At 37.9% G+C, this 22,830-nt stretch overlaps 1 protein-coding gene across 1 annotated transcript in view; it reads left to right on the top strand.

Annotated features, from left to right (window-relative positions):
• The window catches only part of adamtsl3 (ADAMTS-like 3), a gene marked incomplete at its 5' end in the record, with an annotated part of 289,382 nt that overhangs the window by 205,046 nt on the left and 61,506 nt on the right, over positions 1-22,830 (top strand). The window contains 7 exons of the mRNA XM_053321975.1: positions 3,362-3,519; positions 7,949-8,060; positions 8,150-8,288; positions 10,498-10,548; positions 16,557-16,767; positions 16,863-17,010; positions 20,426-20,510. Coding sequence (XP_053177950.1) covers positions 3,362-3,519; positions 7,949-8,060; positions 8,150-8,288; positions 10,498-10,548; positions 16,557-16,767; positions 16,863-17,010; positions 20,426-20,510 — 904 coding nt within the window. The remainder of the gene's footprint in view (positions 1-3,361; positions 3,520-7,948; positions 8,061-8,149; positions 8,289-10,497; positions 10,549-16,556; positions 16,768-16,862; positions 17,011-20,425; positions 20,511-22,830) is intronic.

The raw sequence follows: 22,830 nt of genomic DNA, 5'->3' as shown, positions 1-22,830 counted from the left end.
TTGAATGGCTTCTATTGATGACATGGCAAAGGCTATAGGACTGTTAATTGTTTCAAGTTGTGAAAGCTTTGTAGGGAAAAGATTGTAATTAATGTCAAAAATAAGTGGATTTGTTAAAAATGCTGCTCTTTTTTTTTTTTAATCGGAAAAAATGTATCAGAAAGACTTTTTTTAGATTCCTAATTATGAAGTGAGAGAAAGCCAGGTATAGAAACAGGTCATATTTAAGTAGAAATGCAGCCTGAGCAGTAGCTGATGCTAAGCCTCGCACCATCTGAAAATGATTATTCCAAGATCACTGGCCAGCTAGCGTTTGTTTTCCCACACGCCGGCCTTTTTATCTTGTCATAGATGCTTTACAAAGTCATCGTCTTGTGTTTCCTCAGCCTAATTCACTGTCCTGTGATCTCATTGTCATCATAGATTACAGATTACCTCACTAAAACGCCACTGTTTGCTTTCAGAGCTTTGAGTCTTGATGACTTTAAGGACACAGGATGGATGTATTAGTAACCTGCTGACCTTTTCCATTCACTTTGACTCTGTAGTGAGACTAATGCATCAGTGAGTGCAGTCAGTCTCTCCATGATCCTCCTCTGCTCACTTTGTTAGGAGTGAATAGCTACTCAATAGGAGGACCATCATCTATCTTGGGTTCATGAGTGAATGAGATTGGGAAATCAATCATTTATTCAATCTAAATATCTAATATCTACATATCATCCTGCCTTGATTTCTTTTTTAAGATTTATTTTGGGCTTTTTTGCCTTTATTTATACAGTGACTGGCAGAGAGGGTGATAGGAAACAGAGAGAGAGAGAGAGAGAATGACCAGCAGCATGGGTCCCTGGTCGGTGCTAGTGGTGTCCTAAAGGTTAGACAAGTGAGCATTTAGGGTTAAGGTTGAATGCTCAGTGGCCAGCAGATCAGACTGTGGTACTGTAGTACTGGGCAGCTTCCACATGTGAATGTGTGGAACTGTGTCAATGTGATCAGAGATTCCTGGAAAAGAGAGCAGCGAATTTCCCCTGAATAAAAAAAGATTAAAAAAGAAAATAAACGAGCTCATTACACTTTGTTATCATCCAGTCTTGTTTATCTCATCTCCAACTAGTCCAAAAAGAGGGAGCACATTACTCCCATTCTTGCCTCTCTACACTGGCTGATTTTAAAATACTGATCATTGTTTATAAGGCATTGATTGGTCTCACTCCCCTGTATATTCCAAAACTCCTGCCCCCATATCACAGCAGCAGAGAACTGTGTCATCTAAAACATACTTTTATTCTGTAGTGTGGATATTTCACCTGATGTCTCCATAGGTTTGTGCTGTTGTCGACATGTGTCTATGTGACTATATGTCTTATTGTAGTATGTGTTATATCATCATTGTGTTTTCCTCTGTGTAAAGCACTTTGGATAAACTGTGTTGTGTTTAAAGCATTACATAAATAAAGCAGAAGTTGGTACAGTGCCCACAGTAACGAAGGCAGTGTTGGATCGTTTTCGTGAAGAGGGAGCCAAGCCTGGAACCAAGCTCATGAAATACTAGCCAATCAACTTTTCAACCATCAACTATGGTCATGAGCTTTGAGTAATGACAAAGAGAATGAGATGGTGGATAGAAGCAGCTGAAATGACTTAACTCAGACATATGGCAGGAACTCACAATAGGATCATTGCTGCTTTCATCAAAAGCAGTCAGTTGACATGATATTACAGGATGTGTCTCTTAGTGTAGTGTCTCAACACAACCATAAACAAGTTTAATAATTCTATAGACACTACCAGCAGATATTGACAGATGTTATAAGACTGGATGAAATACATCATTTGACATTTTACATCCAGTATCAACATTTTTACAACTTGCTAGATATGGTAACTGGCAACAATTTCTCAATATATTAACAGAAAACCATCCATCCTTCACATACTGTTCATATTCTACACCCATGCTGTTTAATCTTGACCTGGTCTAAGAATCTCCTCATAAAAAGTGTCTGTACCAAATGTTGAACCACAGATGTGTTTAGAAAGCATCAATAGTCAATCTGACTGATCAATAAATGTGATTAAACCTTGATTCATGTTTCAGAGAGCAGAGAGAGTGTATTCTTTAGCTTTTACAACACTCAGCTACTATCACACAATATCATGTCCTATTTGACCTAAGACATGAAAATATAACATAGCAATAATGATGGAAATGTATTTAATGTAAAGGTAAAATGAGCAGAACTTTATGGAAGTGTGGGGTTTATTGTAGAACCATTAGAGCCATCAGTCTTCACTGCTACATCATAAAAACTACTATCTTATTAAAACTATGAACTATTCATTTCACTAAAACACATGGCAATAGATACAGAGATAATTTAACCCAGAACAGCCTCAATGGACAAACATTTGTAGCATCTATACAAAAGTTTAACATTTTAAATTATTTTCATGTTTGTGCATGTTGGGTCACTTTAGTTAAAGAGTAACATAGAATAAGGGTGTTTTTACAGCTGTCACATGTCAGAACAGGTTAAATTTGACCTGAACAGAATGTAAGGGTTAAAAACATATTTGTTGTTGCAAATAGTCATATGAATGTAATTTGTAAGAGACAGGGTTTAACTGGGAGGAGACCCTGAGACAAACCCAGAACACACTATGGGGAGCACATATCCAGATGTTGACATGGCTGGGGAGACATCTGTGCTATCATGTTTAATCTACTGCCACCATGATCTGGACCTCAATAGCTAGTGGAGAATGTAGGGATTGGCTTCTCATCTTCAAATGATTCCCCTCTGTATGCCTGGAATGTGACAACACATGCTTGTCTTTATGCCCACCTAAGGTATAGACCTTAGTGACATAAGCAGCTGCCACTGCTCTACTAAAATGCTGAAGAGCAAGCCAAGAATGTGCCCAGATCACACACACACACACACACACACACACACACACACACACACACACACACACACACACACACACTTCTGTCCTGCATAATATATTACTTTCTTCTTTATCCTACTCTTGGTTTTTTTCCTGTCCTGTCTACATTCTTGTCTTGATTTATTGATTTTTGACTTCAGTTGTGCTTTTGCTGATTTACCCTTCCTTATCTGATGCTATCTCCCCCCAAGAGATAGTGTTTTGTTCATTTACTGTTATAGAAGTTTAAATCCTGCTCCACACTGGATATCTACAAGCCATTCTTAATTTCAGAATGAGATAGCAGAGTTTTGTTTTACATCTTTAGATTTGCTCATCCATTTCCTTGAAGTGAACTTTCCCATACAGTTGAATAATGAAGTTCATTTTCACGTTGACATTAATGAATGTCCCTCTTCCTCTCCCTCAGTCATTGAGGCTGTCTCTCTTCAGGGGAGGAGGGAGGAGACCGGTCTAGTGTCTACAGGCTCCTACGTGATAGGAAACACTTCCCTGGACTTTCAGAGAGGAATGGACAGGCAGACACTCAGGACACATGGACCGCTCAACGCTGATTACATCATCAAGGTGAGACAAAGGAGGGATGATATGTATAGGCTCATAGCAAAACAGCCTTAGGTCTTTTGGCATGTGAGGCACATATTTTATTCTACATACCCATACAATATAAATAAATCACATTTAGCAATGTAGTGAATGTATTAATGAGATAGTGAAGTTATTGCCAGCAGCACAAATGAAGAGACCTGCAAAATCTAAATAGAAATACATCTTTCTGTTTGAAGGCACTAGTCCTATTGTGTTCAAGTTTAATCCAGGTGTGCTGCACAGATGTCAGCATTGTGCAATGACTTCACCGTCATCACCACATTTAAATACCATTCTATATGTCTTTTTAATGGATTAGTCTCATTGTTGTCTAATCCCAGAACATACCCAAATAACAATGAATTGATCCACTAACAAAAAACTGTGTGTTTCTCTGTGTTCAAATCTCTGTGTTCACCAAACACTATTAAAAAAACATCAGTTAGCCACACTGGATGACATTTTCCTTCCTTCATTACCATGACTACAAACACACTAGTTTATGAAAGTAAATCCCATGCACACTGCCATGCTGCCAGGAATACTCAATAGAGCACCACATCCCCAACAAACACACACATACCAAGCTAAAAACTACAGTGTCCAGTTGTTTAAAGAAATAATGCAGCCTCTTCTTAAGACAGCCTTAAATATTTTACAATATATGCATAATCCATTTTTAAACAGTAAACAGTCAGTGCAGTGACTATGTGCAGTTTCATGGTGTCTTGCGGTTGCCATGACAACCAAAACCAGAATTTGTGATAACCAACTATTTTGTTTTTGCTCTCTTGAAAAGGAAGCGAATAAGAAAGCAAAAATGATGAATTATTCCTTCAAAATAAAACTATGTATTTGTGATCCTCTGAAGTCTTTCTGGTTCTGTAGGAATCAGAGGGTCATTGAAGGGTCATTGAAAAATGTACTTTTCAAAGGATTTGTTGATGATAATAACAATAATCCTGTGGATTATCCTGTTGATTATATATGGCTCAGTGACAAATAAGGGTTGGCAAGATTTTAAAATATAAAATGAAAAAGAAATTAAAAACTATGTTTTAAAAGCAGCATCAGGTTTGTTAAAATGTATTTTTTGTTGGTTTTATATCATTTGAAATGACATTTTTTACCAAAAGTAAGACTGAATGCTCCTGAAAATGTCAAATGGTGTAACCACAAAAGAATGATAAATATTACATATTTTATCCACCTACAGTGTATTTAAGTGGACTTATACTAATAATGACTTCATTTAAAACAAATCTGATCTCCATGATTCTCCAGATTAAATGTAATATTTAGAACAATTGTATTCCATTAGCTTTATTTAATATAAAAGTTATAATGTAAGATCATGCCAAACTACTTGATATGGTGTTTTATTGACTATTTACTGTTTTTAAGCAAGTTGAATGATTTGGTACAAAGTTTTAAAACACATTGACACAAAACAAATTTGAAACTTTTGCAATCCATGGATACACTAAGCTCTCATTCTAAGGAATCATGTCTCTCTCTTCCCCCATTATTAGCAAATAGCAATATATAAAACATTGATGTAGATGCTAGCCAGTACTGGCTGTCAGTTAAAATGATAAATGTTGCCAGCTGCAGGTCATATCAGCTATCACTAATTAACACTATGAGTGACTTCATGCTAAAATTAAACTTGACCACTATTTGTGAAGGTAGAAGCTTGTTTGAACTGTTTTTATTGTTCCCACAACATCAACAGAGAGATCACATCATGTCACTTTCAGGAGTTAAACTCTTTCAATTCAAATTTCCATCATATCAGATCAATAAGTTAGACTTGTAAACTAATAAGTTTTGAATCAAGGCCTTTAGTATTTGGATCAATAAGCTTTTAAAATGATGTGTCAAATTAAGATTTAAGACACTCATTTAAATACTTCGAAATTCAACATTTCAACATTTCAACCCTAGAGAGTTAATGGGGGCATATAACTTTTTTGCTTTTGCAACTTTTTCAAAATGTTTAATTTTTATGTTGCAAATCAAGGTCAATAAAGTTACCATATATATTTCCTAGCTGGTCTAGGGTAAAACATTTTCCAAAAAGTCTATATATAAAAAATCCACATGGTTCTACAACCTCATAGAGAGGCATGGAGAGGCTGTTTTGGATGTTTAAACAAGTTACCAAATATAGTTCTTCACCAGATAAAGGGTTACATTCACCAGATACATATTTAATCAACATTTAGATGAATGAAAATATCTGATTCAACCCAATCTCACTTTTAGAAGACTGGATCACTCCAAACACCAGCTTTATCCTTTACCATGGAACCAATGTTATTGTATCATAACATACTGGATTTGAATGGCAGCCCAATGTGCAAAAGTGGCGTTTTCTGTAAAAATGCTAGCATTGGAGTTAATAATGGTGATTTAGTGTAATAGATACTATGTGAAGAGTTGTGATCCAAGTCCTTGATTGCCCACAGCTTTATGTGATGGGTGGATGAAAAGGATTTGTCCAGTTTATGTTGGAAACAAAGCATTGACTCCCAGTATCCAATCAGTGTGTCTTCCACTGCTTCACACTTCTCTGGTGGTAATTACAAATCTCAAGAGGGTACAAGAGAAACATTTCAATAAGACTTTCCTCCTGGATGTAATACAAACACATGCTTAAAAAGTTGATTATGCAACAGCTGCTGTGGTTTGGGACTCACTGATGTGGGTAGAAGTGTTTTTTTTGGTTATGCCATGCCTGCGGGAGAGGAGAATTTAGCAGATGAAAGTCTTGGTGCTGTTCTGTTTGGGTTTGATGTTTACTGGAATTCATTATAGTAGACATCAAGCCCAATTAGTCAGAAGCTAAATTCAGTCAGCACTATTACTCTTCTGTTTCCTCTCTGAAGTGTGTCTAAGAAATTCACCAAAGTCATCACACATGTGTATTTGAGTATACTATTAGTTACAGTATCTTAGAGCAAATAAGCCAGTCACTGGGGATTTTTTTTTATCATTTCCACATTCGGTTAATAGTTTGAGCCAAAAAGACAAAAAACAATCTGGAGCTGCAAGGTTGTAGTGAATGACTTACATGTCAGTCATCAAAAGAAAAGGAGTGCTTGTTATAAAGTAGTATTTTAATAAGGCACCTCCTTGTCCTTTGAAGGAAGGTCTAACACTTTCACTTCTGGTGAGGTCTTTCAATTTGTGTCAAATTGTCAGCCAGAAATGTAGATGTGATATTTTAGGATTAATTCTATTGTCCAATCATGATATTCTAACTAAACCTTGAAATTGAACCTAAAATTGTGTGAAACAAAAGCAATCGTTACCTCCTGTAAGGCCCAAAATCTGCTACACACACACACACACACACACACCGCCTGGACCAGCTAACACAAACACACAACAGTGGGGGGGACATGCTAATGGTAGCTAATCAGAGCATTTCCATGACCACAGCAGTAAACAAACATGCTGTCTGTGGAGCAGTGTGTGCTTTGATTAGAAGAAAGAAGAAATGAAATAACACAAGATTCAAAGGGTGGCACAGAAGAAAGAACGTCAGAGAAATCCCGTCTGAATGAAAACCTGTGTTCCTCGAACTCCACTCACCCACTTTATTTATTTTCTTGGTATGAATATGTTATGAATAATATATCTCATGCTATGATTACTTACTGTAGGTCTGATTCTGGCAGACTTGGGGAAAGAAATCCTTTTAGAGTCACATCATACGACTGTTTTTATAGGCTGAGTGTAGTCTGCATGACTCTCCTCCATTCCCCTCCATAGGATCCTCTACTTGATTCAACTCTGTTCTACTTCTTTATCTTTCCTTGATCTCTCTACACTATTTGACTTTAAGTCCATGTAAAGTAAGAATAAATATGTGTTCTGAGTTTGACATACCACAGAAAAGTGTGTTGTTAACCACCCTGCCAAATTTGAATGATTAAAAAAATCACCAAATATATGAAATTATACCCACATTCGCTGAAACCCCGCACCCTACCAAGTGTCACCTGTCAATCAAAGTTACCACCTCTACCAGAAACATGGACGCTACGTCTGAGAGCTTTCTGCTGCAACTCGGTGGCTAACTCGGCGGCTAGCTCGCAGCTAACTGGCTAACTGTAGACTGTTGTAGTAGTAGTGTGTGCTGAATGTATTTATACCTCTACAGCAGCAGGGGCGGGTTTATGATTTTCAGACCCGCCCACTAAATCCTGAACACAGAAATGTTGAAACACAGTTTGTGAAGTCTAGCTCCACAATTCAAATCTAAATGGTTGAAATGCTTTTTCCACCTTTTTTAGAAATACATTTATGACCTATTTAATGTGTTAAATGTCTGAATTCACTTTACATGGTCTTTAATGATGTTGTGTTCTACTCTTCTGTCATCCTACATGTTATCCAGATGAAGTATGGAGGACCCAAGGACACAGTAGTCCAGTTTCTCTTCTACCAGCCAATTAGGTACCAGTGGAGAGAGACAGACTTCTTCCCCTGCTCTGTCACCTGTGGAGGAGGTATATTACACATCCGGCTTGACATGCTGATTTTTTTTCTCCAACCATTTCCTGTGAAGTTGGGTTAAACAGCCCGTATCTTCCTCCAGGCTATCAGCTTAACTCTGCAGAGTGCACAGACATCCGATCCAACCAGACCCTGCCTGAACACCACTGTAACAGCTATCCTGAAAACACCAAACCCACACCAAAACTCAAGGAGTGCAACATGGACCCCTGCCCAGAGAGGTATAGCAGTCATTGCAATGTGCTATTTGACATATATGATGTCACAAAAAACCTGCAAGGAATTAATTAGCATCTGCTCTCTAATCCACTTATTCTGCTCAGGCATCACAGGGCTGAAACACTGAGGTTTTGATTCATTCTGGACCTCTAGTAACTTGAAATTTGATGAGCAAATATGTTCTTAATACAGAAATTCCATTAATTCATCACAACACATGGAATATCTTACTAACATTTACTATAAGCTATGTTGTATGGACAAGTTAGATTAGTTACTAGATACTGACATGAAATCATTTAAGCAGTTTTACATTTAAAAGATGGGTTCATAGTTTAAAAGTAGCAGTCAGGTGTTCATATGAACATTAAAAAGGTTTTCCTCTCTGTAATCATTCCTCCTGTTCATACTGACTATTAAAAGATCTCCTTCAAATGTGCTTTCAATGGAAGTGATGGAGGACTAAATCATTTAAAAGTAGATGATCAGCTTCTATTGAGCTTCAGCAGTATGAGTTATCATATCAAGTGATATCTGACACATTTACAGTCTTTTTACCATCAGATTCCCTCTTAGTGTTTCCTGTTGAGCTGTGGTGGAAGTATAGGAACAAAAAGAGGAACTTTACTACTAAAAACACTAACACTGAAACATAGGAGATGAAGATTTGACTCATTTGGACGCTGAAGCTTCATATTAGCTTCACATCAACTTTTAAACACATTTTTACTCAGAAGGAGGACTGTGGATTTAGTCCTCCATCACTTCCATTGTAAGAGCATTATGAAGAGATCTTCTAATGGTCAGTATGAACAGGAGGAATCATTACAGACAGAAAAACAGGTATCAGTGTTCATCTGGGCTCCTCACTGTAGATTTAAGACAGGCTTGACAAATTGTGAATTTGTTTTTTAAGCAATCGCATCTGTCTTCAGTGAGCAGCAACAACAACAAGCATGCACATAAGAGCTGCTGCAAAATATGATAGAAAAAAAATGATAAAGCCTACAAAGTATTACTGACTGCAGCTTTGAAGAGGGCAGAAAGGGACAATGAGCCTCATACAAGTTCAGTGGCACATACTTCAGGATGATCATCCCCCATTACAACAGCTAACAGTGTAGCATCCCCTGTAATAACATGTTGACATATTGACATAACAATACAATACAATTGTAATACAATACATACAATCTATACAATCTATTCCATCTAGAACTACATCCACCTAAACTGATGGATATGCATGTAGAACGATGGAGCTCACTTTTAATAAAGCTTGGTGATATTCTCAGAGTACAGATGGCAGCCTAATGTGGCCTGATTGGTTTGAATCAAGCTGAAACCAGGCTTCAGTCTTTTTTTGGCCTTGCTGGAGGGACTCTCCTCCAAGTCAAACCACTGAAATGTTCACACCTGCCAGGAGAAAAACATAAAATAGCTGATTAACATCATAGAACGTCTCAGTTCTTTTATGAAAGGCTGGATCGATGGAGATCTATTCAATAGATGAAGAGCAGAAATGCAAAGTTGGAAGCACAAGGCATTTCCTTTTTAACTCTCTTATTATTTTAACCTTGAAGGCCAAACACTGTTAATACTGACAAACTACAGCTGCTAACATATAAAAGCATGAGTGACATGTTGTCAGTTTTAAATTCATTTTATTCAAAAGGTGAAATGATGGGGTCATTGTTTATCCATAAACAATGACCCCATCATTTCACCTTTTAATTATAACTAATATAACAATAGATTATTTTATTGTTGTGTGTGTATATGTATATGTATATGTGTGTATATGTATATATATGTGTGTGTGTGTGTGTGTGTGTGTATGTATATGTTATATTGCATTTTAGGGTTGTTTTATTTAATTTTTAATTTTATTGATGTATACATTTGTCTTTTTCAATATCACTGTTCTTGAGCTGCTGTAGCAATGAATTTTCCCCACTGTGGGGTCAATAAATGTATCTTATCTTATCTTATCTAAAGTATCCTTCTTAGTACCTTTGTAGCTATAGTCATATCAGTGAATAATCAGTGAAAAATCCCTAAAATAAGTATTAGTATTAAAAATCCCATATTTGTGGGGCTGTAGTCTTGTGTTTTTCTATGCTTTACTGACAATCTTTCTACAGTGTGGGAGTTAACAGGATGTTATAGGCTTTAAATTTACAGTGTTCTCTGATATTGTGTCTCCTCCAGTGATGGATTCAAAGAGGTGATGCCATATGATCACTTTCAACCTCTGCCTCGGTGAGTATTCCTTAAAGTCACTCATTTTGAATTTACAAAGGAACATTAATTTACAGCTTTAATGTAGCATATTTCCAGTTTGGATGCAGCGGTGGGTTAAGATTTAACACAGGAGGGGAGTGGGCTGCTTGGAACACACCTATCACAATCTAAATCACACGGAGAAAACAGTAACAGTGAGGAGGAAGTAAATAAGAGTTATGGAGAGTTCTGTGAACATATGAAACTTCCCTTCTAGGGAGAAAAGCTGTAAATTATCTACATAAAACACTTGGTGGAATTTATCACATCTACATGGAAAAGTGACATGACAGCATTCCACAGCTATTAGCCATATTCTCAGTAGGAAATACAGGCTGGCCGTTTAATAGCTTTTTCTTAAACTACACTATTAACATTTACTATTAATAACACATTTAAAAATACACTAACATCATTTCTGCTATATAAAAGAGATGACTGAATATTATTTCAACTGGATTTTAAACTTCAGTATCTTAATTGGATAGATGAGCCAAAGATGCAACTGCAAACACCAACTCACAGTTCATTATTGTTAGGGAAATGGTTCAAGTGCCATTTGTGATGTTGAACATATATATATTACAGAATGACTTTATATGAAACATTAAAGGTGCAGTGTGTAGAATTTAGCAGCATTTAACAGAGTGGACTTGGCAGAAATGTAATAATATTCACAAATTAATTTATAATCACCTCAAAATAAGAATCATTGTTTTTTCATTACCAAAGAATGAGCCCTTTATATTTACACTGAAGACGGGTCCTTTTACATGGAGGCCGCCATGTTTCTACAGTAACCTATAATGGACAATCAAACACTGACTTTAGGGAGGGCCTTTCATGTTTTTTGTGAGTTTTGTAGCCACCATATCTACCTGCTTAGAAGGGGGAGGGTGAGTGGAGGGGTATTCACTAAATTGTACACACTGGTCCTTTAAAGTAGCTGTATATAACAAATATATTCCAAGTAATCATAAAATAGCCCTAAATATCACCAGACATTAAGGAATCATGTTAATTTCAAACACTGATATCACTGACAGTAGTAGTCCAGCCAGAATATTCACATTTGAAAAGCTCAGTTACAGCCCTCAAGTAATGTTTATGTTGTCATTCTGTGTTTTGGCCTGATGCACCACCCACCACCTAGCTACCAATCACCAAGTCAATAGCGTTTCAGCATCCAGGTTGCCAGGTGCCACTGAGCTGCAGCTAGGAACACTGCAGATAATATCTGATGTTACAGAACCAAAAAAACCTTTTAATGACTCTCAAATACATCGCGACAATTTGAGAAACAAAACCAGGGTATGTATAGGAGATGCCTTTGAAACATGGAGACGGTTACAGCGTTATACAGCACTCAGCTGCACCCGCTGATACGGAGGAGGACATGCAGGATCACGTCCAACGACTGGCAACCCACGTGAAGTAGACTCTGGCAGGGAGGGGGCGAGGAGTAACAGCTCTCTCCAGTGTTTTGAACGTGGGTCACAGTACCATTTCTAAACGCTTGGTGTCAGAGTTACATACTTCAACTTTAAAGCTGCTGTAATCAATATTTTTAAACTCAGCTTTAATAATAAATAGCCATAAACTGTGGTGAAGACAGTGCTTGCTGTTGTGACACTACACACACTCATTTAGTTTATTTCTATCAGTCAAAGCTTTTAATGTATTGTGATGAAAGAATCTACAGACAGAATGGTGGGATACCTATATATATATATATATATATATATATATATACATATACACATAGATAATGAGTATGACTCTGGTGTGATGACTGATGGGAGAGAGTTGGAGCAGGTCTCTTCCAGTCAGAAGATAAAATCATAAAGTGATATGTAGAGATTTTAATCTCATAAATATTTCCTAAAACATGTTAGATATTGGTGACTGACATTGGAGACACTTGAGGGAGATGTAAGGAAAGAAAAGGAGAATGTTGTAGTGTGAGAGAACACTGGACAACTGTAATGCTGATAGAGCTGGAAAGTAAATGAATCTCTACAACATCGAAGTTCACTCACCTCCAATTCTCTCCTTGGTCTCTAAATTCAGATTCTCACCTAAACTCTGCACTTTTTTCTTCCTTTCTTTGCCTTTTCAACGTAAACTGCACCATATATAAACAGTGCAAGCGGTCAGTTGGCGTCCATCTTTTCTTTTGTACAAGATCATGCAGCAATTTGTATTCCTGAGGGATTTGAAGAGCTGTTAACTGCCAGAGCTCCAGTTGTTTGAGCAGTGGTTCACTGTGTTGTCTGTGTGATGGCTCATTTAGAAGGGCTTTACGTGTGGTTTGTCCACTCTTTATAGGTTTCAGCTTGTCCAGAGCTTTAATGATCACCTATTTAATTTTGATTTATTTATCATGATTTACGATTCAATAACTTGAGTAAAAAATAAAACTACTCTCCCTTAAATCAGGAGAGAAATGATAATTGTAGTTGAGTTTTATTGTGTCTTAAATACAGTTAGTGTGCATGGTTTCACAGCAGCTGTCTCCCACAGTATAGAATTATCATCAATCAACACAGGCCTGTCTCTTCCAGTCTGACTTCATCTATCCATTGGGGAGGGAGAGCGCTCCAGTTTTACATTTGATTTCTTTTTTCTTCTTCTAATTCCTTCCAAAAGTGGTCTGTGTGTGTGTGTGTGTGTGTGTGTGTGTGTTTGTGTGTGTGTTTGTGTGTGTGTGTGTGTGTGTGTGTGTGTGTGTGTGTGTGTGTGTGTGTGTGTGTGTGTGTGTGTGTGTGTGTGTGGACATTTTCAGCTCTGAGCTCAGCTGCTGGCACATCAGGTGTGATCAGCGGTGACTGGCCAACACTCTAATAAGCCATCATGTCCTTTAGACCTTGTTGGCTGTGTAGAGCCATAGCACACTGCCTCACACTAATACCTGTTCAATAGCATGTGTGTGGAATCAATGCTGAAAGAGTTTTCTGATGTGTGTGCAAGGCTTTGTTTCCAGACGGCTGGCTTGACTTTAATCTCCACTGACATGTCACATAACTAAACAATACGTGTATGTGTGCTTATCATATTGGATTTTTTTGTTTGTTTGTTTGTTTGGTAGGGCTTGTCATGTGACATTCACATCATATAGTATTAGTAGTAACAATTGAGGAAATCAGCAATTGTTTTGATGGATTTACTGTTGCTGAAGAAGGCTGCCTGTCTGAAAGCTCCATACAGTTTAACCCTCACATACTGTTCATAGTCTGACTCATTAGAAGTCTCTACACCAGTTCACATTCATACATTCCCCATCATCAGTCATTAATAAATGTTTGATTCATTTTCACTATGTTCTCTATGTTATGACCCAGGAGAACAGGTCAAATTTGTACATTTGCATATATAAAAATGTGTATCACCTGCACATTTTATTATTTTTTTTAATTATGCATTTTATTTCCATTTTTATATACTGTGGGTCACATTAGGAAAAGTCAGGCTAAAAGAAATGTGTATATGGTGTTTTTACAGCTCTAAACTGTAAAATGGGTTAAATTTGTACCTGACCGCTATGTAAGGGTTAAAAGAATTGAATTGGAGTGTTGTGATGGTGATACCTGTTTTTAATCAATCAGCAGCCAGGGTTAGGGTTAGCTAACCCTATTGCAATATATCAATCAAAGATGCAACATGAACCTATTTATAAACAGGACTGGGCGACTGAATCTGTAACTAGAATGCTAATGAAGCTGAAGCTGTTTAACCTATGAACCAAGCTAAACAAAAGTCAGTCATACTTGCCCAACTGGACTGTTTGGTCTTGAAGTAAGCATGTCTCCAAACAGTTCTGTTCATATATAATACATTTGCATCAGCACATGTTTTTATAGGAAACACACCTTGCATCTTAACCAGGGAATGTTTAAACAGAACATATCTACAAACTGTCAACTGCCAGCACATAATATTCATACTGAAAGCATCTTCAACTGTTCACTCTGTATTTCTTTCTTTTTTCTGCTCCTGTTAACCAACACACCATGTCATGGTTATAGGAAAGATTGGTATAATGATAATAAAAATAAAAATATTTAAATAATAATAATAATACAAATAATAACATTGTTTGTATAGCGCCTTCTATACAAGAAAAGCAGCTCAAAGTGCTTTATAACAAAATAAATTACATATTGCCAAGTGCTTCACATAAAAGGAACATTAAAGCATAAAATAATTTTATAGCAATGTTACAAATAGAAGAAAGAGGAAAGAAATAGGACATTAATGTAATACGAGATGGATAATACAAATGAACATAGTACACAGTAAAAGTAGTTAAGAAATAGAATAGTGCAGTAGTGACGGATAGAAAAGCAAGTTAAAAGCTAAAGTGAAGAGATACGTTTTTAGTATTCTCTTAAAAATCTTTAGTGCATTGTATGTCCATAGGCTGTTATACTGTAAGTAGGTGTAGCTAGATTCATCAATATCATCTGGCTCTTGTACCACACAACAGCAACAGGTGATAGACAGGATGATGTCTGCTGAGGCTGATGTTCCACTGGCAGTGGAACAGCTGTTGCTCACCACTGTTATCCCATTACATCATACTATGACATGGTTCAACTGTGACATGGCATTAGGTGTGGGTAATCAAATCAAATCGTCTTAATCGGATGACCTCATCACTATATTATAGGTAATATAATGCGGATATTCATGAAAGTGAACATTTTCCACAATCTGCATGAGAGCACTAATACAAGCATGACCTCAGAGTAGAAGTGCACATGGAAGTGGTCAAAGTGATGCGCCAATCCCTGACATTAGTAATCACACTATTCATTCCAGGAGGCACACAGTTGTAAGGCTCAAATAAATAATACCTGAAATAAAATTATACAGCACCACAAATATGAATCACAGTAATGGGTGGAACCCAAAAACTTCTTCACATACTGTAAATGAAAGGATATTTTCATAATTTTACATGTCTGTCAACCCTTGTTCTTCTCATTCCTGCCCTTCATACTAAGATTTCTTCATAATTCACTTTAAATATAAGTGAAGCAGAACAAAATCCACAGTCCTCTTTCTGTGCATGTATTTAAAAGTTTCTGTTTATTCTGAGTACCTCTGGTTACACAACTTATGTTTGCATAGACAGTGTTATTGAACTCACAGCTGAAAAACCTCCATGGCTTGGACGGACATGAAACTCCTATTGGTTGAATCATCATTTGAAAAGATTAACAACCGCCTTAGAAAATCTTTAAAGAAATATATAATGAGCGCAACAAACTTTAGGCAGAAGACTAAAATAAAATATGAATTAATGTGAAACCTTACAACAGTTGTGCTTTACACTTACACCTAACCATAGTAATTATTGTTTTCATACTGCACTTTTCAAGCATAAGGACAGTGCAAATATTTTCCAGGTAAAAATACTTTACAGAATAAAAACTAAATTAAAAGATGAAAAACCCATGTAAGCCCCTCTGTATGACATACAAGTATAAGGAACAATAGAGCAGACCTGAGCCCAGACATTAAACAGATGAGAGTGAAAGTGCCAATTGAAAAAATAAGTTCATATATAAACAAGTAAAATGCAAAAGAAAGGAGCTCATATAAAGCAGAGACAATGTGTAAAATAAATAACTACATATATTAACAGATGAGTTGTCCATGTAAAGCAGGTGGAATGCCAGTAAAAGAACAAACCTTGTATCTAATACAATTCAAAGTGTATTGTAGCATTAAAAGCCATAAACATGTCAGTCATTTAGAAACTATAGAACTCTTTGTTAAACACTAGAGAAAGACCAGATAAAATACACCATGAGAACAACAATACCATTTTACAAGTAGAGGAATACATTCACTACATGTAGTCATCAGTCTTCAGTCATCACTAGTTATTGCTCCAGTTTGTTGACAGAACATAAGTATGTATGGTGTATCTGCATCATTAAATGACATGAGTCTGTTGTGTTGCGTGTGTATGTGTGCAGCTGGGAGCAGGGCCCCTGGACCCAGTGCTCCGTGTCTTGTGGTGAAGGCGGAGGCTGGCAGGACCGCAGCGTGGTGTGTGTGGAGGAGGACACCCACGGACAGTTCTCCCAGGTAGATGAGTGGAAGTGCACCCATTCCCCTCGACCTGTCACCAGACAGATTTGCAACACTTTCGCCTGCCCCCAGTGGGTGGCCATGGAGTGGTCTCAGGTCAGTCAGTAATAAGAGGAAACCCATCCCATAGTTCAGCCAAGCTTTTGTTCCAGGGGTGAACTTCACGTGTTTTTGTTGTCCTGTCATTGTAGTGCACGGTGACGTGCGGTCGTGGCCTGCGTTACCGAGTGGTTCTGTGCATCGACCATCGTGGGCAGCACATTGGAGGCTGTGACTCATCCCTCAAACCTCATGTTAAAGAGGACTGTCTGGTCCCTATTGCCTGCCACAAGCCCAGAGGTAAGACGCTATGGTCATTTATATCACATCTTTTTCATACTCATACTTTTTTACTTTCATTTGTCACCCATCTAAAATGTACATGCATCCTTGGTTCTTTTTTGGCCACGGTTAATCTGAACAGTCAGACATCTGTCTCATACATCATCAATCTACAACATTATCTTATTCATTCAAGAAATGATTTTGGTAATAATACGTAATAATAATACGTTTGGTCTATATTATTTACAGTATGTCCATGTCTACTTCATTCACCTCCTATAAAAGCAGGATCAGTGTGTGTTATGTTGCTCCCTCATATGTGTATGTGCAAACAATTTTGACACACACACACACACACACACACACACACACACACACTGAGGGGCACAAGGACATATTTAGCCTAGTTCGATGGTACAGACCATCATACCGAGGCCAGACTGCCCACTAGTGTTCACCATGCCAAATAACACCTAACCGTTAATTATTATGTACATATAACATCTCCCAATTAAAAGATATTGTTAGAATAAAACCAAAATGTTTTCACAAAATAATGAATGGGAGTTTAGTGTCTTTCCAGTATATTATTTGTATGTCCTTTCTTAGAACTAAATCCCGTCTCTTATATCACTGTTCAACTCTTTCACTTAGCTTGGTAACATTCAGGTGGTTTAGTCATCCTCAAGGGAAAGTGTGTGCCAGTCTGATACTTGAGTATCTCCAGCGTGAGGTGGTTCAGTGGAGTAATGTGTGGGGTGAGTTGTAGTACTACCAGCATGACATTGAGTTAACAGAAGGAAGCTAGTGGCAGGATGCACTCCAGAGCCTGCACCCTCCTGATGTGGTTGCTCTGAATGGGCCAACATCTGTTCCAGATGGCGTTTCCGGTTTGTGACATTACAACACCTTGTGTTTACTTTCCACCCTTTTGGTACCCATAAACAAAGACAAGCTCTGGCCTTGGAGTGTTTTCGGCAGTGCTGTTGTTGGGAATCATGGGATCAGTGCACTGCTCCAGCTACATTGGGCTTAAGGAGGTCCAGCCAAGAGGAACAACATAGGAACAACATGGTTCCTTGGTTGTGTCAGAGGTGTTATGGTAAGTTAACAGGGATGTGTCAAGCCACTGTTGCGATGCCACTGGAAGATTTCAATGCATGTTTGAAAGTCTGCAAGAAGCATTTGTCCAAGCTGTTGGTAGTAGTGTGGTACGATGCTGAGCTGATGTGCTTAACACCGCTTGACTTCAGGAATGCAGCAAATATTTGAGAACAGAACGTGAGGGATGCCATGATGACTGAAGACGCCCCTCAGTCAGATGGTCTTGTTGGCTGATGTGTTGTCCATCATACGCACCTTTGGCCACTTTGAATGTTCATCCACAGCCAGCAGGTATATGTGTCCCTCAAATAGGTCTGCAGAGTCCTCATGAATCCTCTCCCACGGACTGAGGCCACATCCAGGAGTGTAAAAGGTGCAAGACTTAGCTCTTTTTTGGACCTGCTGGCAGGAGTAGCAGAATTTGGCCTGTAGCTCATCTGGGAACACTTCCACTCACCACTCCTGGGAGTGCTGTGTGAAGCTTCCTCAAAACCTGGGGGCATAGTTTGGGTGGCACTATCAATCATATTCCCCCATGTTAGGCCTCCTTGCTGTACAGTGAGGTCAGGCTGATGGACTAGAAAAGCTCATTACCAGAGTCTTTTATAAACCAAACCAAACCAAATAGTGGTGTGGCAAATATTTGCTTTGTTTTTTTTTTTGTTTTTGTTTTTTAAACCATGTGACCCCAGGGGACTTTGTACTGTTTTAAACATGTCCAGTAGTTGTTCTCTGTGGCCGGAATTCTGGAATATTACCGGTCCAAAAAAAAAGTAAAGTGTAAACTCTGTTCTGTTGTTTAAAGAAGCCTGAGGAGAAGATGATCCATAGCCTTCTGGAACAATAGCAGTGCAGGTGCTATTCCAAAAGGTAAATATTAGTAGAATTACTGAAGCCATGACCTCCAGCTAGAGAAGCAAATGTCGTCAATCCTTATAGTAAGGTATCTGTCTACACGGAGAGCTTGGTTGAAACCTCACAGTCTCACTGTGGCATCTTTCTTACTGACTGGAACCACAGTTGTGGCACAGTCACTGTGCACCACCAGTCAGATCACTCCAAACTCAATAAGGTGTGTAAGGTCGCCCTCCGCTTTAGGTCAAAGGGTATAGAGCACATTACTTGGTGGGCAGAATTTGGCCATGGAGTCAGTTTTAACACTCATTTTGGCTTTAATTTCTTTCAGTGTGCCAAGCTCATTAGAGAAAACAGCAGAATACTTCTTTAACACACTTCTTGAGCTGTCTCTCTCTCCCAGCTGTACTGCATACACAGTCTTTAAACCCTTCCAGTTCAGTAATGGCTCTCAGCCATTCTCTTCCAAACAGTGGTGGTGCATCCACTTTTACTACATACAAGGGTAACTCAGCAGCCTGTTTGTTTAGACTTACTTGCACTTTAACAAGCTGTTCTGGTGTGAGAGGCTCTCCCGTGGATGTTCTCAGCTTGATATGAGGAGGCTGCAAGGGCACATGTCTCACAGAGCTTTCATGCTGGTCCCATGAAATCAAAGAAACAGCAGCCCTGGTATCCAGTGCCATCTACCATAGGCAACACAGATATTCATGCAAATTGTCCTTTTTGAGAAACAAGTTTAGTCTCAGTTCATTATCTCTGTCAGAATGTGTTTCATCCCTTTCATTATCACTTGCCTCTCATCCGATGTACTCGCCTCTTTTTCTCTCCCCCACTGTGCTTGGTTAACCTTGGTTAACCTCTCCGCTATCAGCATAGATTTGAGGGCAACATGGGCCTGTTGTAATTCATCCACAATATGTTTACGGTCTATATCCCCAGGCTTTGCAGGGCCCATCAGACTGCCCATGAATCCGTATGTTTTGGGGCTCATTACACTAAGCAGGACCAGAACTGTCTCAACATCCCTGATCTCATCAGCCAGGCCATAATGCTCAAATGATTCGATATATGTTTCACATTGCTCCTCTGAATCATCACAGGGATCCATATGTCCAGTGATTCCAGCCATAGTGTGTTATACTTGGTATCTTTGGTGGCACCTGCACTTAAAGTAGCTAACACAGAGGCTAGCTTGCTAGCTTTGTCTTAGCTTGGATGTTCTTTCTCATCCAGTTTTCACTCACAGTGCAACATTAGACGCTCAAAAATAAAAGTGAGGAAAAGTTAATGGATTTAACACCTTGTTACCAGTTTATGATTTTAAACAGTTGAATGATACAGACCGGCATACCAAGGCTTAGAGCTCCCACTAATGTTCAACATGCATCACTTTTGGCCAGTTAAGGCTAATTGTGTACCCTGGGATTTGATTAAGTGGAGTATAATTTGGTGTTTGTATCTCTGACAGAATCTGTGCCAGTAGAGGCCAAGGTGCCCTGGTTAAAACAAGCCCACGAGCTGGAGGAACACCACACTGCTACAGAGGACCCTACGTGAGTACATACATACACACATTTAGACACACACAGACACATGCAAATCTCTTTTAAATTGCATGTTTTTTTGTAAAATATGAATATCATTTACAAGATAAATGTCTGCTCTGTACATCACATGTGCTCTCTTTAGAGAACAAAATCATAACCCAAAAGTGTTATTGTTTATCCTACACCCTCCCCTAACTGTGCATATCCCAGTCACAATGCCATTGTTTCTCTGTCTACATAGAAAATGATTAGCTTTGACAATCACTCATGAGATTCCTCATGGGCTTTACAAGGGTTATAGTTACTAACCCTAACCCTGCTGGACACGCCTGCATCAATATTAGCTGACCTTATGAGGAACTCAGGGAGTACATTTAGGACTTGGATCAAAGAAGAATAAATGAGCTGAGAGCACTATGGTGAGTGAGTGAATGAGTGAGCAGGAGCAACAGTAGAGAGAATGAATTGAGTTCATAAAATAAATCAAACTTTCTCTTTTGATGGTTTTATGGTGGTTATGTTCTAAAGCAGAAATAAATAACCATCACATCAACAGATTGTTGGTTTTAAAGGCAGGTACTATGGTACTTCCCATGTCCTTTTCATCCTCTGCATTTCTGCTTTTCATTCATTCAGTACATCCAACACTGGAGTCATCAGCTGTAAATACAAAGAACAGAATGACTCAAGGTTGTTGTTTCCTCAGTTGGCAATACTGTGTTTTAAACTGCTGATACTGTGGTGGCATCCTTGTAAAGTATATCCACAAAATAACACTGTGATGTACAACTTTGGAAAGAAAAAGGCTGAAAGCACTGTTAATGATGTGCTTACACAGTTCTTATGAGCTATAAAATGTTGCCATGACAACTACATACATGTAATCTGGCCAAAAACGCACTTTTACATTTTCATGGGTTTTTTTTTGTAATAACAGTTAGAGATTGATCACTACAGAAACGTTCAAATCCAGAGGTCAGACAAAACTTCACCACTGTTAAATTCAAACTGTCTCATTTTACTACTGAATAACTTCCACATTTAGATAAGCTAATTTTATCTGTTGAAGGGGTTGATTTTCTATCAGAATAACCAAAACTGCTGAAGTGCTTTATGTATTCACAAGCATGGACACGTGTCAGAGGAAATGTCACTGTAAATGTCAACATCAGTTTAGATGTTTAAATGGTGTGATCTGTAAATGCTGTCTGTTTTTGGCTTGTAGGCTACAGTTGAGTCAAATAAGTGTTGGCAAGATGAGCAATTCAAAAATATGTTAAAACTAGTTTTAAAAGCAGCATCAGGTTTGTTAAAATGTACATTTAGTATTTTTGTTGGTTTTATATCATTTGAAATGACATTTGCACCATTTTTGAATGCTCCTGAAAATGTCAAATGGTGTAACCACAAAAGAATGACAAATATTACATATTTTATCACCTACAGTGTATTTAAGTGGACTTATACTAATAATGACTTCATTTAAAAAATTAAATGTTTCCTGATCTCCATGATTCTCCAGATTAAATGTAATATTTAGAACAATTGTATTCCATTAGCTTTATTTAATATAAAAGTTATAATGTAAGATCATGCCAAACTACTTGATATGCTGTTTTATTGACCACTTTGACATTTTTGCCATAATCCTCTAATATATTCTCTCAAAATGGATTAAAAGCAGAAATTTTATGCTGAGTCCACAAAAAAGAATGTGTGTAAGTTATTTGTATGTTTATTTTCACATTTTAACCCCTTTAAATTTGACTAAACCACATGGACTCAATAAAACATGATTGACCCAGTTATCAGCTGACATTGATGGAAGAAATAATGAATATTTCACCCTTCTGTCAAAATACTTCATTGTCTCTGACTACAGTATTGTCCTCAAAGTGCATTTACTTATTTATGTATCAAAAGCAATATCTATATATACCTACCATGTTATTGGAATGTTTTTCATGCATAACGCAAAATTTCAGCAATACATTTAAATTTAAAGATCACTTCAACTGTAACATGCAAGTAGTTCTACTCACCCACAGGCACAATCACCTGCAGCCTCTCAAAAGTAATAATGACACATTATTCTACACACACACACACACACACACACACACACACACACACACACACACACACACACACACACACACACAGTATAAAACTCTTTCCTACACACACATGCCCCTGTGTAATAGAATGTGAGTCTCAGCAATAGAAGCAGTCTGCTGTCCTCAGAGTGTCACTCCTCATTCACTGCCACAGTATTAGCTATTACAGTGCATTAATAATCGTGAGACAGCTCTAATGTAAGACTTGT

The sequence above is a fragment of the Scomber japonicus genome, chromosome 1 (genome assembly GCF_027409825.1).
Source record: "Scomber japonicus isolate fScoJap1 chromosome 1, fScoJap1.pri, whole genome shotgun sequence".
Taxonomy (NCBI): domain Eukaryota; kingdom Metazoa; phylum Chordata; class Actinopteri; order Scombriformes; family Scombridae; genus Scomber; species Scomber japonicus.
This window is presented reverse-complemented; position numbering and strand designations above follow the sequence as displayed.